The sequence below is a fragment of the Trifolium pratense genome, linkage group LG3, assembly GCF_020283565.1.
Source record: "Trifolium pratense cultivar HEN17-A07 linkage group LG3, ARS_RC_1.1, whole genome shotgun sequence".
Taxonomy (NCBI): domain Eukaryota; kingdom Viridiplantae; phylum Streptophyta; class Magnoliopsida; order Fabales; family Fabaceae; genus Trifolium; species Trifolium pratense.
In genome coordinates, this window is record NC_060061.1 from 24,846,033 (window position 1) to 24,862,525 (window position 16,493).

A 16,493-nucleotide genomic window follows, 5' to 3' on the forward strand; every position below is an offset into this window, starting at 1 on the left:
TTAAAAAAAACAAGAAAATGAACAACTTAAGGTTAAAATTCAAGAATTCGTTCATTCATTCACGAATATTCATTCATGCATATACACACACATGCATTCATGTAATCAAAGATGAAAGAAACAGATATATCTCATGATGACAGCTTAAATTAGAAAAAATGTATATCAGCAATACAAAGAAATTCAGAAAGAAAAAGAAAGAAATTCAAAATGATGAACATAATAATTTTGTGGAAGTCAAATTAAGAAAAGAAACATACACATGCATTCTGAATATGAAGGAAGAACATAGTAGTAATAACCAATAATAATGGTGCATTCAGAAAACTAACCCAGAAATGGAAGAGAGAAAAGAGTGTGAGTAGCTGCAATTGCTTAGAGGACAAGAATGCAAGTGTGCCCTTCTTTCTTATATAACAGTCTATTGCTTTGGCGGTTGGTTTCTTGTATTTCAATTTTTTTAATTTATTTGTCAATAATCATCAAAATAAGATACTCTAATTCTCATTAAACAAAACCATGTGCATTTATCTTTAATGTTTCTTTCTCCCACTTTTTTTTTTTAATATTTTTTTTATTTTCTACAATTAACATATATTTTCTTTGATAGTCTTATTTACAGTTGTATATAATGGAACATATGACATATCAAAACAACAGTATATGATTAGGCTCATGTGTATAATAGAATTAGCAATTGCAATATCTGAGGCATAAGTTTAGGAGCTAATAGAAGCCTCCTCTTGTATATAAACTATGATATATTTGAGAAATAAACATACATGAATCAATCACTTTTACAAAACAAAAAAATAAAATGCACCTAAAACTCCGTGTGTTAGCTGTGTGAGAAGAATATAAAAATCCACTGAATTTATTTATTTTGACTCTGCCAGAACAACTCAGAGTCAAGATCAGTCAACTCAATGAAATCTAAGTGCCCAACATCACCCATAGCAGCCATTCCGTCTGTGCTAAACTCGGCATTCTGGCCAAAGAATCCCAACGCCGAACAGTCTAGGTCTCCCAAACCCTCAAAAATGTCACTTAAAAGTGCACCTTCAGCAATATTTTCCTCAGGAAATATGACGCTGTCATTGAAAATATCAAGCATTGATAAAATATCATCATTATTAACAGCTTGATTGTCTGGATATGAATGATTTGCAGGGTCAGCAGAAGGCATCAATCCTGTCTGACATGAATTTGCAGGGTCGGAAGAAGGCATCCATCCTGTTTGATATGAATTTGCAGGGTCGAGAGGCATTGATCCGATTTGGCATGAATTTACAGGGTCGGGAGAAGGCATCATCAATCCCATTTGACTCGAAGGCATTGATCCGATTTGACATGAATTTACAGGGTCGGGAGAAGGCAGCATCAATCTCATTTGACATGAATTTGCAGGATCGGGAAAAGGTATCAATCCTGTTTCACATGATCTCACAGCATCAGGAGAAGCGACCAATCCTGTTTGACATGAATAGACAGCATCGGGAGAAGAGATCAATCCTGTTTGACATGAATAGACAGCATCATTTAGAACAGAACTATTAGTTGTTGTCACAGCCAAACCGGGAACTGGCGCAGCCGATTCAGAAAAAGGTAATCCAACTTCATCGTCACTCCAATCTTCCTCATTAAATGGCCTCCCATATTGTGCACCATTCCTAGGGCCAAGACCTTCCTTTTGAAACACTTTACAGATTACATAAGAATCCTGAACAATTCCTCTATCAACCAGGTCCTTATCTTCAAGCCTATACTCATGCATAACCCAATCAGTTCGATCACCACGAGGAGCTTTTCCGGTGTGAAATACCAAGGTTTTAATCATACCAACCGTTTGATTATTATGTTGCACAACTCTATCCTTACCGGTAGCTTTCCAAAACCCAATTTCCGTAGCTCGATTCAACCTCCCTCCGCTTCCACTTCCATGCTTCTTCGAAATTGGGCAGAAGAAATACCATTCTAAATCGCCATTTTGTAAATAAGACTTAAATGGTAGATCCCAAGGAGCATGTTTATATATGTCAATTTCAGCGATCACATCATTATGAAACTTTTTTCCCATCACTTTCCTTTTCAAAAAGTACTTCAACAATTCAACTCCAGTAGGACGGAATCGAAATCCCGGAATCATGTTAGTTATAGCCATCAAATCGCTTCAGACGGGCTTATCAAAAAAAAAAAAAAAAAAAAAAAAAAAATCGCTTCAGACGGACTACTTGAGAACTGAGGTTGTTTGTTGTTATAGCGAACAACAATAATAAACTGAAACCCTAACAATCGAGAAAGCGAAAATTGACTACGGAGACAGCGAGAGAATGAAAACCCTAAAATCGGAAGAGAGAACAGGGACAATTGCGAATGAAATGCGCGGAAAAAGAGCGCCAATATAGGTGAAGTGAAGTTTAAGATGGTAAGTGATCTTTTTTTACAGCTAATAAATCTTTATCTTCTTATTATGACAGTAGTATAATAAGTTATAACTTATGGGCTTAACCTAATTTACCTTACCAGCCCATAAAAGATTAATCTTTATTTGGCCCATTAGTCCTAATTTAACCCTAACTTCTGTGTTTTTTTTTTCAAGTATTCTATCTTAAAAATGAATAAATAAAGTGTCCAGATTTGAACTTCGACTTTTGCATGTATAATAATATAATTTTTATAATAGAAATTCAATTTTAAATGTGCCCTTATATGCTTTGGCTTTGATGGATTTTAAATTGAGAACTAGAAAAACTTTTGTACACAATTTAATTTTAAAATTGGTCATAATATTTGACTTAACAAAACAATTTTTTTCTCAAGGAACCATGTGACAATTTTTTGTCCAGAACATTAAATGTACATTCTTAGAGTGTGTTGGTAGATATTGGTCATGATATTGGACAAAAAAGATAGTAAAAAACTGAACAAAAACAATTTTTTTCTCTGAACTATGTGACAACTTTTTGTCCAGAGTACTTATATCAAATGTACATATTTTTTTTTTTACAATGAGTTGGGGATTGAACCCAATACATCTAGCACACTACCCAAATCTCACACCACTACACCAAACCTAGTGACTTTATCAAATGTACATACTTAAAGTGTGTTGGTAGTAGCTATTCGAAACCATGAGATGGGTAAAAGGTCGAACTGAAATTCTCTATTTGTGCATATTTATAGTGGTCATTCAAGCCGCTAAAATATGAAAATTGTTATAAATTGTTTTGCAAAATTGTTTATATTAATGAAATTTAATTGTATAAAAATTAGAGAACTATAATTAATAAAATCAGTAAAACAAGTTAAGGTAATTTTTAAGAGTTTAATTGTTGTGCACTGTCAGTGTAAAGATTATTTACACATGCATCCAATGATGTGTTGTCACATTATTAATGAACGTGACACATCATGTATTTTTAAATACCATACATAATGTGTTGATATATTATTAGACGCGTGTAAAATAATTTTATACTGATGCATATAAATTAAATTCAATTTGTAATAATGGACACAATGATTTTAAACCATTTGATCTCACTAGTGCATAGATGTTATAATAGACTTGTCATACCGAATCACCATCTTTCTCCCTCCCTCCTTTAGCTATCGCCGCAAGTCCGCAACCTCACTTCGTATTCTCCCCGTTCGGTTTTCGCCGCCACCACCTCTCTGGCTCGTATTCTCCCCGTCTTCTTCATTTCTCACCACTTCAGGTTAGTTCGTTTCTGCTTCAACCGTTTTTTCTCTCAACTTTTTCTTTGCTAGATATCAACTTTTCATATCTCAGTACTTAGGTTTCACACTACACAAAGCTCAAAACATTGTGTTCTTCGTGATTTTTATGGATTATAATTCGTTAGGCAAAGTTTTGGTATAGCTGATTTTAGTGATAATAGTAAGAGCTTAAACCTTTAACGTTTTTTGTTGTGCTGTAGGGTTTATCATTGAAACATTCCGAATTCTAAGTAAAAATCAACAATGACCGATTTGGAAGCAAATGCAAAGATGAATAATCGTAAACGAAAGCAGAAAACCCATGACCAACCACAAAAATCTTCGAAATTGCATCGTTCAGAGCCTGCTCAGAAGCCTCAAGACCCTGGGATATCTTCCACTCACTGGAACAATCTTCAATTGATATTGTGCATCCAAGACAAACAACTTGATCTTCACAGGTTATTTTCAATCATCTTTCGTTTATATATCTTGTACATTGTTCATAAATATAAGACCCTATTGAGTAAATCACGTGAATTATGGGAATTAAGAAAGTTTATTGTAATATTAAATTAGTTGACTATTGTTATCCTTCAAGAGAGAGAGTTACTTAATGTTTACATTAGGGTATTTATTAGAGATTGAAGAAAAAATATGCCAGTTGATTAGGGGAATGTTAGTAAAGAATTTATTAATGCAGTTGAAATTTTTTGATGAAAGTTTTATTAAAAGGGACAAATAAAAACTCAAGATAGTCATGGTCTTATATCCAGGGACGGAGGTAGAAATATGCAACAAGTTTTCAGAGTAATAGAGTTCTTTCAAAAGTGTGTTAATTTATTGAAAAATGCTAAAGAGTGCCCTTAGGGTATTTGTTAAGGAAACAATTATAGAAACTGAGTGGAAAAGTGCTGTATTCAACTTTTTGAAAGTTTTAAAATTTGTCATCCCAATGCAAAATTTCTATTTTTCGCATTGTTAACTAGTGCGCTTAGAGCACTCATGACCCTAATTTATTTAGAAAAAAATTAACTTGTTCTTTCTTGCTTCCTGTGTTAGTGCAGTAAGGTCAGTCAAGCATTCAATTTTGTGCAGTCGAGAGTGGATGGTGGTGCTGATATTGATCAGCATTGTGAAACTGTAAAACTACCGAGACTACTAGGTTATCTTAATGATTGGATCCTGACAGTGTTGTTCCCTCCAAATGGGAAGGAAAACTGGGGGGTTGGAAAAACACCACAGCTTGATGGAATTGAGGCATATATGGATCTTAGTTGTTGGGAGATTTACAAGTTCTGCTTGCAGGAGTCTTTGAAGCTCCGTGTCTCTTTGAATATGTCACGGAATCTTCTACAGACAATCCAATTTATTGTCAGAAATACTATGTTGCTGCTAGAGGACTTCTCTACCAGTTCTGGAGAACATTTTAAATATGGTGAAAAGTTGAAACTTTATGATACTGCTCTTGATTGTGTTTCGTTGGTGTTCTCGTCCCATGGTGGGTTGTCAAACGAAAATTTGGACTTATGGGTTGAAACGACTGGGGCATTGCTTGAGCTTGTCCTAAAAGTATATGGCAAGAACCTTGATGGAAGCTGTGTGGGTGCTTGTGTATTGCGCTTTTTGTGGTTAGTGCTTCAGCCCTTCTCCAATTTTTTGAGGGTCCATCCAGCTAGGAAAGGATTTCAAAATTTTGTGGATAAACTTCTTGAGCCATTGTTGCATTTGTCGGGTGAGTTGCATCTTCGGGCTAATGGGAGTGATCCCATTTGGACAGGGAGATTGATGAAGGTGGTGGAAGAAGTTCTTTCTCATGGACTTTTTCATCCAGTTCATATCGATGAATTTTTAAGCTTACATGGTTCAGAAAAGTATGTTGCTTCATGTGATGATAAACCAAAAGATTCAAATGCAGCTATTAAGAGTTATCATAGACATTTGTTTGATGTTCTGAACAAAATTATATCCAGAAAGAATGCTATAGCAATGGGTAGCTTGGGTTTGATATTTCGCTTGTATGCTGATTCCGCAAGAAAGTTCAAGGGAACTTCAGTTTTGTATGAAGGGAGCAATACAATGGAGAAAATGGATGACTTAAGGCAACCTGTACCAGGAGAAACTTGTAGCTCCAATAATATTTCTGTCGATACTCAAAAATCACTTTTTAATTTCTTGGTACTGATTATGGAGCCACTTTTGCTCGAGGTTAATGCCTATCTCCATGCTAACCTAGATGCCAAACTCATTTTTTCTGATCTTTGTGGTATACTAAAGTCTATTTGTAATTTGCTTGCTAGTTTTATGCAAGAGAAAGTATATGTGAAAACTGAGGACACATCTGGAGGAGCTTGTCTTAATTTCTTGAAGAAAATATTCAATACATTGATAGCTAGTTCCACTAGTATACTCTGCCTGGCTAACTATGGTACAACTAACATGACAGGGATGGAAACATTTAGTTTATCAGCTAACGACATGTTAGTTGCAATGGGTTATCTTTTGGAAATTGAATATGAGGTTATTGGAGAAGATTTGGTGAATTTATGGCTTATTCTGTTAACATACTCTGCTGTCAATTGCAATATGGCAAATGCTTTTGATCGATGCTCATTATCTTCCACTATTCCTGCCTTGGGTTGCCAAATAGTTAATCTGTACAGTCAACTTCGACAGGTTTGTATTCAAACTCTGATTTCTATAGCAACTTTTGTTTTAGATATGGCATGGGTTTCTCCTTGTGGTTTCATTACTATAGTGTGTCTTAGACTGTCCTTAACTCATTAATTCTTGGTATGATCATTTGGCAGAGAGAAGGGAAATGGTGATCAGGGAAAGTCTTACAGAAAATTGTTATATTCACTGTTTTATTGAGCTTATGTCACATTTTGTCTGTTAAATGATGTAGGTACAAATTGCCATTTTAGCATTGTGCAAAGCACTAAGGCTTATGACTTGTGATGGTGATACTGAAGAAAGTTCTTCCAAGTTATTGACATTTCTGTCTAATGACATTTATTCCGAATCAGTTGAAAGGCTTTTATCTTCACATAAGTTCAATCACACCATTTTTAAAGCCATGGAGTCTATTCCAGAAGGGCAAGTGAGTGGGTTTATTAGACAGATAACAGATGATATATCTGAAACTCTTGGGTGGATGAAAAATTGTTCTCCATTGGTTGGTGGAAACAAATTGCGACTGATTAATCTGCAGGCAGAACTCTTGGGCAGAGGGCTCTCTAGACTGTATTCTTTAGTGCTTGATTCCGCCACTATAACTGAAGGCAATAGCAATCTTGTTGGAGTTGCTGTTAAAGAACTTATGTCATTACTGCGTCCCTACTTGAGCATTCTAGTTGTACAACAACCAGATACTATTTGCAAGTTTTTTTCATCTATAATAGGAGAAAATGTTGATCGGGCTGTTGGAAAGGGAAAGGTTTTGAAGAAATTTGGTGGGTCCAGTCAATGGGTCTTTGTGTTCTTTTTGCAGTTGTTTGTGTCCAGCCGAAGCTTACTTAGGCAAGCAATCAGCCTTATGCCTCCCAGTTTATCAAAAAAAATGTCTGCCGAGATGGGGGATTACTCAGCATATTCTGCCGTTGAGTTGATGGAGAGGGCTGATGAGACTGATATTGCTTTCTTCTCGTGGATTGCCCAACCTTCTGATTCCCTCATTGACATTATGAAATTAATATCAGTCTTCTATTTAAAGTATGGCAATGATTCTTCTCCTTTGGTTTATATATTTCAATCTATGGCTCTCCAGAGGCTTGTTGACTTGAATAAGCACGTTATATTGTTGAAGTATATGCAAAAGAAGCATTATAGACGACAAATCAAGGCCCTGAAGGAAGAGGCTTCTGGACTTACTACTTTTATTATGGAAAACTTGCTACTTTCTGATGATGTAAAATGTGAAGATTCAGTTTCTTTGGCTCCTCAAATCAACATATGGAATCAAGGAATTTATGTTGCTAACAAAAAATCATTGCCAATTGCCATTTGGTCAAATCTCTGCAAAAATGTTGATATTTGGGGAAACCATTGTTCCAAGAAGCAGTTGGAAAAATTCTTCTCACATTTACTTCGTACTTCCCTTCATTGTGTATCTAGCAGTTTTCAAAAGCTAGACATGCAAGATGAGTATAAGCTACTCAAGAGAGTCACTTTGCCACATATATCATCAGGCCTTCTAAGTGATTCAATTTTGTATGAACAAAAGGTAAGATGCTTTGGTTATGCAAAATTTATTATTATCAGACACAGACACACACTCATGAGTGTACATAATTACTTGTTAATCTTTGCTGGTGCTTGTTTCAGCCTATTTCTGATTTCTTTAAACTTTAGGTTGTTTCTGATTTGCTGCTTTAATGTGACATTATGAGTAAGAAAACAAATATATCTATTATCTATAGGCATTCATTTCATGTTGTTGTTTTAGTTTGCCCGCAGGAATGTAGCCACTATCTTTTGCAGTGCTTTAGAGGAATCTGCATTACCATTGTTTCATAATGTTGCATGTACTGCTGTCAAGCTTCAGTCAGAACCTAACTGGATTGAGTTTTTAAGTACCCTTGACAACCGAGCACTTGTCAACAATAAAGAGGATCCCGTTGGTTGTTCTGCAGTTAAAAAACTTAATGCAGATATCAGCAGCAGAGAAAATGCCTCCCCTCTTACCATCAAGAGTTTCACAGATTGCCACCATTTGCTTAATCTCTTATCTTTGATGTCAGATGTAAATGCAAGATCATTTTCACATATTATATCTTGTATTTTCAACCTTGAAAGGTACAGTCGTCTCTGTTGGATACTACCTTACTGTATTTTGTGTGTGTAAATAAAAGAACAAATTATATTATAGAGGAGAAAAAGTTTTATTTGTACTGAGGAGAAGATAGCTCCAAAAACATAGAAATCAATGTAAAGAGAGTGTGAATGAAAGAGATTTAAAAAAAGCGCAAAAATGCCACAAAATAGTTTGAGTTTTGCTGATATTGTGAATTGGAATTTTCATGCGATAAACACAATCCTATGCCATAATTTGATCAGTTGCTTCTGTTCAAATTAATTTGATGAAAATGAAAAGCCATCTCTTTTTTCAAATTTGTTTCTCATACACTCCTTGCTAATTAGAAGGATAAAGATGTCTTAGACACATTTAATTGTTTGTACCTATGATTTCTCTGGAGCATAATTTGTGAAACAGTTACAATTGATTAATCCTCAATTTCTGTCTGAATAATGTTTGCAGGCTTCTTGTAAATGCATTGGTATATTTTAAGAGCACAGTGTACGGGGACTATTATTGTGAGTTTTTGAGGTTATTTGTCTCTTGCCGGAAGGCCTTAAGGTATATATTAACAGGATTCTGTGAGAAGACAGGCACCATCCAATCCTTACCAAAATCGGTTATTTCTGAAAGTTCATCTTCTGTTTTGTGGCTGTCAAAATCATTATCTGTGATTGTTGGAATTCAAGAGGTATTCTCAGCAGAAAATATTCTATTTCGATCTCTGATGTTTTCTTTAATGGATCACACGTCATATGCCTTGTTGGGCATTGGAAAACATCAAATTATCCATGTTTTTTCTTTTGATAAAGAAGCTGAGATGCCTTGTGAAGAGATCTCTGATCACAAAATTAGCCATGCAGAGAATCATTTGCTTTCATCTTCTCAGTATGTAGATTCTTCCAAGCTTGAGGCATTGAAGTGTTTAACCTTTATGGCTGAGAATTTGAAAGAGCAGCTGCAAAACTTGCTTGTTTCTCAAAAGGGTATCCCCTGTCATGTCAATGTGGGACATGATCTTACCTATGAAAACATTAATAGACTGTCTTCTGCAGTTTCGTGCTTTAGTGGAGTTTTGTGTGGCCTAACATCTGCCCTGGGCCAAACAGATGCTAAAGATAGTGGTCATAAAGAAAAAGTGCTGATGTGGAAACGTGAACTTGGCTCTATGTGGAGTTGTATATTTTCTTTTGTGCAAGTTGTTGATTTTGTCATAAACAAATTGCTCAGTGAGAATAATCAACTCTCCGAAAGTTTACATGATACCCAGAATTTTGAGAAGCCAATCTTAAACTTAACTTTGTCTGGTACAAAGTGTTTGTCACCTGAATGCTCAGTTTCTAAGACTACTGGCTCAGCTGGAACACAGAAAGAATCTAAAACGGAAGCTAATTGTTCTACTTCATCAGCAATTGGTAATGTCTCCAAAAGTGGCAGTGATGTCGATAGAATGTCAAATCTAGAAAATGTAAACTTTGTTGCTAGTGTTTTGGCTAGGGATGATTCCCCTGAGCCACTGGGTTTGAATAAACCTTTGTTACAAAGCTTGGTAAAAGGTGATCATCCTGAAGTGGCTTTTTTACTAAGACAATTGTTAATAGCTTCGTCGTCTCTTTTGAGGCTAAATTTGCAGATGGATGATTCGCCGCCATTGCCTTGTTTTGTGCCTGCTTTTATTGAAATCTCACAAGTCTTGTTATTAGAATTTACAGAGATGATTGGGGTCCCACAACAATCTTCTTTTCTTTTGTTAGATGGTGCTCTCAGCTATCTGAGAGAATTAGCAAGTTATTTTCCTTTCACAGATCCTACCTCATCGAGTAAAGTTTATACAAAATTAGTACAGATTCACATGAGGGCAATAGGCAAGTCCATATTGTTGCAAGGGAAAAGCGCAACCCTAACCTTACACGAAAGACAGTCAAGTACAAAGACACTGCATAAAGGATCATTTGAAGCTTGCTCTTCTAATGAAATGTACGACATTTGCTTGGATGAATTGAAAACTAGGCTGCGGGTGTCATTCAAAGCATATATAGAGAGGCAATCAGAGTTGCATCTTTTGTCTACTATACAGGCCATTGAGAGAGCTCTAGTTGGAGTACAAGAAGGATGTGCTATAATATACGACATAAAAACAAGTAAAGATGGAGGTGAAATTTCGACACTTGTGGCAGCCGGCATTGATTGCTTGGACATGATTATCGAATTTGTTTCAGGTATTAAGAACTTCTGCTGAGGGCACATACCATGGCTATTTTGAAAATAAGTTTCCATTCAATGGTTTAACTAATGTTTGCAAACTACATCCCTTTAATTCTTAAAGTTAGTGTATTAGTATTCGTACTGAATTTTGATTCACTTCAGATAATTTGTCATGATTTTTAAATGAAAAAGATTTTTAGTTTTACTAAAATATTTCTTCAAAAATAATTCTGCACTGTGCACACTTTGGGTTATGAAAGTCATTTGCCGAATGTAGATAACATGTTGAATAGAAATGATTTGAACCACATGACGGAGATGTAGAATTAGGTGTAAAATGTAGCTTGCTGATGACAGAGTGTAGTGAATTTGTACAATTAACGATAATAACCTAAACCTTTTCCCCTAGATGTATGGCTTCACAAATCCCATCTCATCATAATGTCTTATCATAAATCAAACTTATATTATCTTCCAGCACATGTTATACAAATTACAAACACAGGAATATTGTTTATTACATTGTTTCTGTTCTCTAATATATAATTGTCAGGATTCAGTTCCTTAGCCTTCATATTATGATAACCACATTCCCTATCTATAATCCTGAAATACTTGGAATGGATTATCAGATTGACATTGATACATTTTATTGATTACTACTATTCTATCAGTATATTGCATGTTTGATCTGTACAAATTATGGACAGGGAAAGTGCATATCTAATTTTGTTATTCTATGACATTTTTTCCGTTTTCAAGGTCAGAAAAGCTTGAAGCTGATCAAAAGATACTGTCAGAGTTTAGTATCTTCTGTTTTCAGCATTATTGCGCATTTACAGAGCCCACGCATATTTTATGTTAGCTTAAGATGTAGAACAGTTGCCGGTGTTCCTGATCCTGGGTCAGCCATTCTCATGTGTGTTGAAGTGCTAGCTACAATCTCAAGGAAACATACTCTATTCTCGATGGATGTGTGGCATGTGGGTCATATGTTACATATCCCTGCAGCACTCTTTCAAACTTTTGATCAGCTTAGAATTTCTAAAGCTTCTCGTCCGTCAGATTCATTTATGGGCTCGGAAGAGCAAAATTTTCATCCAGCAGAGGGAGTGAATTGCTTTCATGTAGATCACCAGTTCACGATTAACCTATTTGTTGCATGTTGTCAACTATTGTGTACCATTATAAGGCATCGTCCAAGGTATGTTTGATTTTTGTACCTTTTGACTCACTGTGTCCAAATTATGAAAGTACAACTTCATATATTGAATGGATAGATATAGCATTTATGTGTTGTTATTATTATTTGATGTACTTAATAGCTTCTTTGTGCAATCTTCTGGCTTATTATTGTAAACCCATCATAGCTGATACTCTGCATGATAATTCTGCTTGTTTTATAATCTTTCCAGTGAGTGCAAGCGGTGCGTTGCCCATCTTGAAGCTTCTGTTACTGTTCTTCTTAATTGCTTGGAGACAGTTTTAGAGAACAAATCGATTGTGAACGAAGGTTTCTTTTCTTGGGAAGTAGAAGAAGGGGTGAAATGTGCTTGTTTTCTTCGAAGAATTTATGAAGAGGTATGTACATCCATATTAGTATGTACATCCATGTATATGTCTTCCAAACAGTGAAAACGAATGCATTGTTAACATCTTATGCAATGCATGTTAGTAATTTTCTTCATCCCAAATATACTCTGTCCTGCCTTTTCACAGCCAAAGTTTATTTTATGCATAAATTGCTTGTACACTCTTGCTTTCTGTTAATGTTGATTTTGACAAAGGACAGAGGTAAGTGGGATTTCAAGTGGGTCAAATTTCAAGTTGCTTTGCTGAAATTCCTGGCACGCAGTGGACAAGTGCTGTGACAGATGCTACAGCCGTTGTCTACTAGAAAGTACGTAACAGACAAACAGAATAATAAACTGCAGAATAGTAAAGAACACAGTAGGTTTGTTAACCCAGTTCAGTGTAAACACACCTACTCTGGGGGATACCAATCCAGGAAGGAAATCCACCATCAGCAGTATTAATTCAGAGCTAAACTTCCCCGTTTACAACTCCTCACTTAATCACTACCCGTGCTAACTTCTACCTAAGAACTCCTAGATATGAGAATGAGACCCCTCTCACTTCCTCTCAATCACACAACCTGTGATTTAAACTCAGTAACAGACCAATTGTGAAGATACTCTTCAAAGACAAACCCTAACTCTATACTTCAAAGCTTGAGAGTAGGTTCACATAAACTAATAGCAACCCGTACTTAAAAGCTTAAGGTTACGATCACACACTACCTAACCTCCTTGCTTAAAAGCTTTGGAGTTAGTACTCAAATTACAACTCAAACACAGTCCTAAGCTTGCATCAAAGTGAAGCAAGAAAGGCACACAATTAAAAGAAGAACTCTCTAAACCCTAAAAACACACGCTTTAGTAAACACGGCTTAGATCCTTGAATTCTTAATTTTAGGTTTAGGTCTTCACACATATATATAGCCTTGTGAAGTCTTGGTCCGCAAGTAAAAGTCTTCAAATATTTGGCTGGAATCTTCAATGGCCAGCTCACAAAATTTACTTGAAAATAATTCTTCAATAAAGTATTCACTCCCAAAAATATTTCTTCAAGAAAAGATTTACTCCAAAAAAATATTTCTTCAACAAAAAGGTTTGATGCAAAAATATTGAAACATATTTTTGTAACAAATAAAACAAACCGTCTTTTGATTAACTTGCAGTGGAAGGCGCGTTTAGCTTGCTGGATAAGCACGAACATATTTGTAAATCAAATCTTCAAAAGATATAAAAACAGAGTATTAACGCACGCAACTTCAGGAGACACATGTTGTACGGACATGCTATGGCATCTTGGTCCAACAGTTGGCTGTTGTTGTTTTTGTAAAATTGTAGCCAACATTCAAAACCCAACATTTGCATACATCAATATACCTTCACCTATATTTTTTTATAGATAGACTCAGACCAGCATAAAAGAACAAATGACAAAAACAGACATAATATTATTCTATTGCTTCCTATAAAGCACAAACTCCGACACAAACACCTGATACGAAACGGACACGCCGACACTGCTAATGTAAAAAACATAGGACACCGACACCGCTACATATTTATAAAATATCTAAATTGAGAATCAAAATATACACATGTGCATCTAAGTTGAGCAAGTTATTTCATTAAAAAAAGTATTAAAACAAGATATGATAGTATTTGACTTTTGTTTATCCATCTACTATCGAAAAAGCTAAAAATATTGTAATCAAAATGTAATGTCTTTAATCCCTTATTGATCAGCATTGTTTTTCGACACATCTTTAACTTTTGTAGGTATGTCTGATGTGTGTCTAAGGAACAACGAAAATAAAACAAAATTTGGGACACTTGTCCGACACGTGTCGGACACCGACCCAAAGAGTGTTGGAGTAAAGGAAAAAAAAAGATTTTTTTTAGACACATATCTAAGTTGTCCGACGCGTGTCATACGAGTGTCGGACACCGCGACACGCTTAATCATAGAGGTGCCTGCGTTTCATTTGCTTCTGCTTTGAATCAGAGTGATCCGAGAGAGACTAGGTAGATCTTGCCATTTTACTTGATATTCAAAAATAAAAATCCGAAATGCCCTAAGGCTGCATTTGAAATTCCCAGTTCTCAGTCAAAGCTGTATTCTTCTTAACGTAGATATGGCATATTACTTTACCAGCTCATGTTTGTTTTTTTCTTAGGGTTTTTTATTTCTCAAAATTTTGAGTTTCTTTCTTATTTAAATTAAATGGATGATGTGTTTACCTTCTTGATTTAGCTAGTCAAGAAAAAAGCACCAATTAAGATCAACCTCTATTTAACAAATCATTTGTTTGCTTCTTATATTTGATAGCTTATTCTTTTTATGTTCCTTTTGCTTACCCAGTGTGTTTCTATGATCATGGTGCAGATAAAACAGCAAAAAGATACATTTGGTCGCCAATGTTGTCTATTTTTATCCAACTATATATCGGTTTATTCAGGATATGGTCCCAAAAGAAGTGGTATTAGAAGGTTGTATATTAGTTTCTTTGTTTACTCGTTTCTTCTTTCTGCCAAAGTTTACTGGTTGCATGTTTACACCTTTCGATTACACAGATACCCTTTTTCTATTCCTGACTTCCATTAAACTTTTTCATCTCAGAGTTTCTCAAAATACCGATACTGATCCATGTATATAATATCTTTTGCCCATATTTTGAAATGGATTACAGTGAAAAATTATAAATATAGATGAAATTTGGTAGGCTGAGTGTGGCTGACTTCTTTAGAAAAGTGTAGCCAAGTAAACATTAGCAAATACTGACTATTTGTGCCATTCTTTGCAGAGAAATAGATGAAGCTTTACGACCAGGTGTCTATGCTTTGATAGATGCTTGCTCAGTTGATGATCTTCAATATCTTCATACTGTTTTTGGAGGTAAGCAATCTTGACTAGTTCAAATTCTAGAAAAGAAATTAGAGGAAGAATCTAATTTCAACTTTTTCCTTCATTTTGCAGAGGGACCTTGCAGGAATACCTTGACAACTCTTCAACATGATTACAAACTCAATTTTAAATATGAAGGAAAAGTGTGACCTTGAAATTCTTTTGATGGTAAATTTTTGTGCCCTCTCATTCATTCCCACACAGAACGCTTTCCACCGAGATTGATAAGTTAATGTTTCAGCTAATATTCATAGACAACTTTCTCGTGGGGAAATTTGTGTATGCCAATTTTGTATGTTGTGACGAAACTAGATTTTCAACACACTGGTGGCCATTTTACAAATCTGTGTCTATTAGTTTGGAAGACACACATTGTAGTCTGAGGAATTTACAAGCGCCATTGAAATCACTAGGTTCAGCTGTAATTAGTTAAAGTCTATCATCATAGATAATTATTTAACCGATTCTTGTATTTTATTCCAATCGTAGTTTAAAGATTTGCTTAAAATAGATTGCCTAAACTTTTTTGTTGACTAATTTGGAGTTTTGTGACAAAGTGGTACTTGTACTATCGTTACAGTGACAACATTAGCAATTCAAAAGTACAGAAATTTGGGTACTTTGGCTGGAGTTTGTGTTATTTGTTTGCGTGTTGAATAGTAGGCATTGAGGTGTATCAACACTCAACAGCTGATTTCTTGTAGGCCATTTAATATCCAAACTTATCTTAATCTGAACTGTTTTATGGACGGAGTAAACCCCTACAAGTTTCCGGAGAGGTCACTTGGTTGAAGATTATTATTCAACCTCAAGGTACTCGGTTCGAGACCCGACATCGTAAAAGGAGTAAACCCCTACAATTGAATTATTTTCTTGTTTTGTACCGTATATAAAATATAGTAGTACAAGACAATTGGATTTCTACACTCGGCAAAAGCCAATTCCACAAGTCACAGGATAAATAATGAGTTGGGAATGTGAATTGACCTTTTGGTTAATTAAGTAAATAAGCCTATGGTGTCTTTTGTCAAATCTTCTATAAATGCTACAATTGACCCCACAACTTTGTAATATGTGATGATAATATCTTCTTTCTCACGGAATGTGATGGCCTAACTAAAAAAGATAATATTAAATGACAACTACATGTTGTGTGGTGGGCAATAATTTTAGGAAAATGCTAATTAGTGCTCCGGGGTACTGTTTAAGGAACCAAATATAGTAATATCATATTGAAATGTGTGCAGTCAATGCCTCGAAAGTCTAAAAAGTGTTATTTTCAATTTTAAAATTT

General features: G+C 35.2%; 2 protein-coding genes across 2 annotated transcripts; one reads left to right on the forward strand and one right to left on the reverse strand.

The window, feature by feature from the left end:
• Positions 1 to 748: 748 nt before the first annotated feature.
• Positions 749 to 2,169, reverse strand: LOC123913689 (NAC domain-containing protein 82-like). The gene has a single exon (XM_045964505.1). It carries the CDS (start codon positions 2,159 to 2,161, stop codon positions 875 to 877), a length of 1,287 nt encoding a protein of 428 aa, XP_045820461.1. The 5' UTR covers positions 2,162 to 2,169; the 3' UTR covers positions 749 to 874.
• Positions 2,170 to 3,561: 1,392 nt separating this feature from the next.
• On the forward strand, positions 3,562 to 16,362 carry LOC123913690. The gene is made up of 11 exons (XM_045964506.1): positions 3,562 to 3,719; positions 3,942 to 4,181; positions 4,788 to 6,396; positions 6,629 to 7,945; positions 8,168 to 8,517; positions 8,981 to 10,737; positions 11,486 to 11,927; positions 12,139 to 12,304; positions 14,681 to 14,784; positions 15,099 to 15,190; positions 15,272 to 16,362. Exons 2-11 carry the CDS (start codon positions 3,985 to 3,987, stop codon positions 15,346 to 15,348), a joined length of 6,111 nt encoding a protein of 2,036 aa, XP_045820462.1. The 5' UTR covers positions 3,562 to 3,719; positions 3,942 to 3,984; the 3' UTR covers positions 15,349 to 16,362.
• The last annotated feature ends 131 nt before the right edge of the window (positions 16,363 to 16,493 follow it).

Bases quoted from the DNA above. Each gene is read 5' to 3' on its own strand.
- LOC123913689 (XM_045964505.1), bottom strand. From the start codon at position 2,161: ATGGCTATAACTAACATGATTCCGGGATTTCGATTCCGTCCTACTGGA.
- LOC123913690 (XM_045964506.1), top strand. From the start codon at position 3,985: ATGACCGATTTGGAAGCAAATGCAAAGATGAATAATCGTAAACGAAAG. The intron at 11,928-12,138 runs GTATGTTTGATT...TAATCTTTCCAG, and splicing joins ATTATAAGGCATCGTCCAAG to TGAGTGCAAGCGGTGCGTTG. The intron at 15,191-15,271 runs GTAAGCAATCTT...TTCATTTTGCAG, and splicing joins TCTTCATACTGTTTTTGGAG to AGGGACCTTGCAGGAATACC.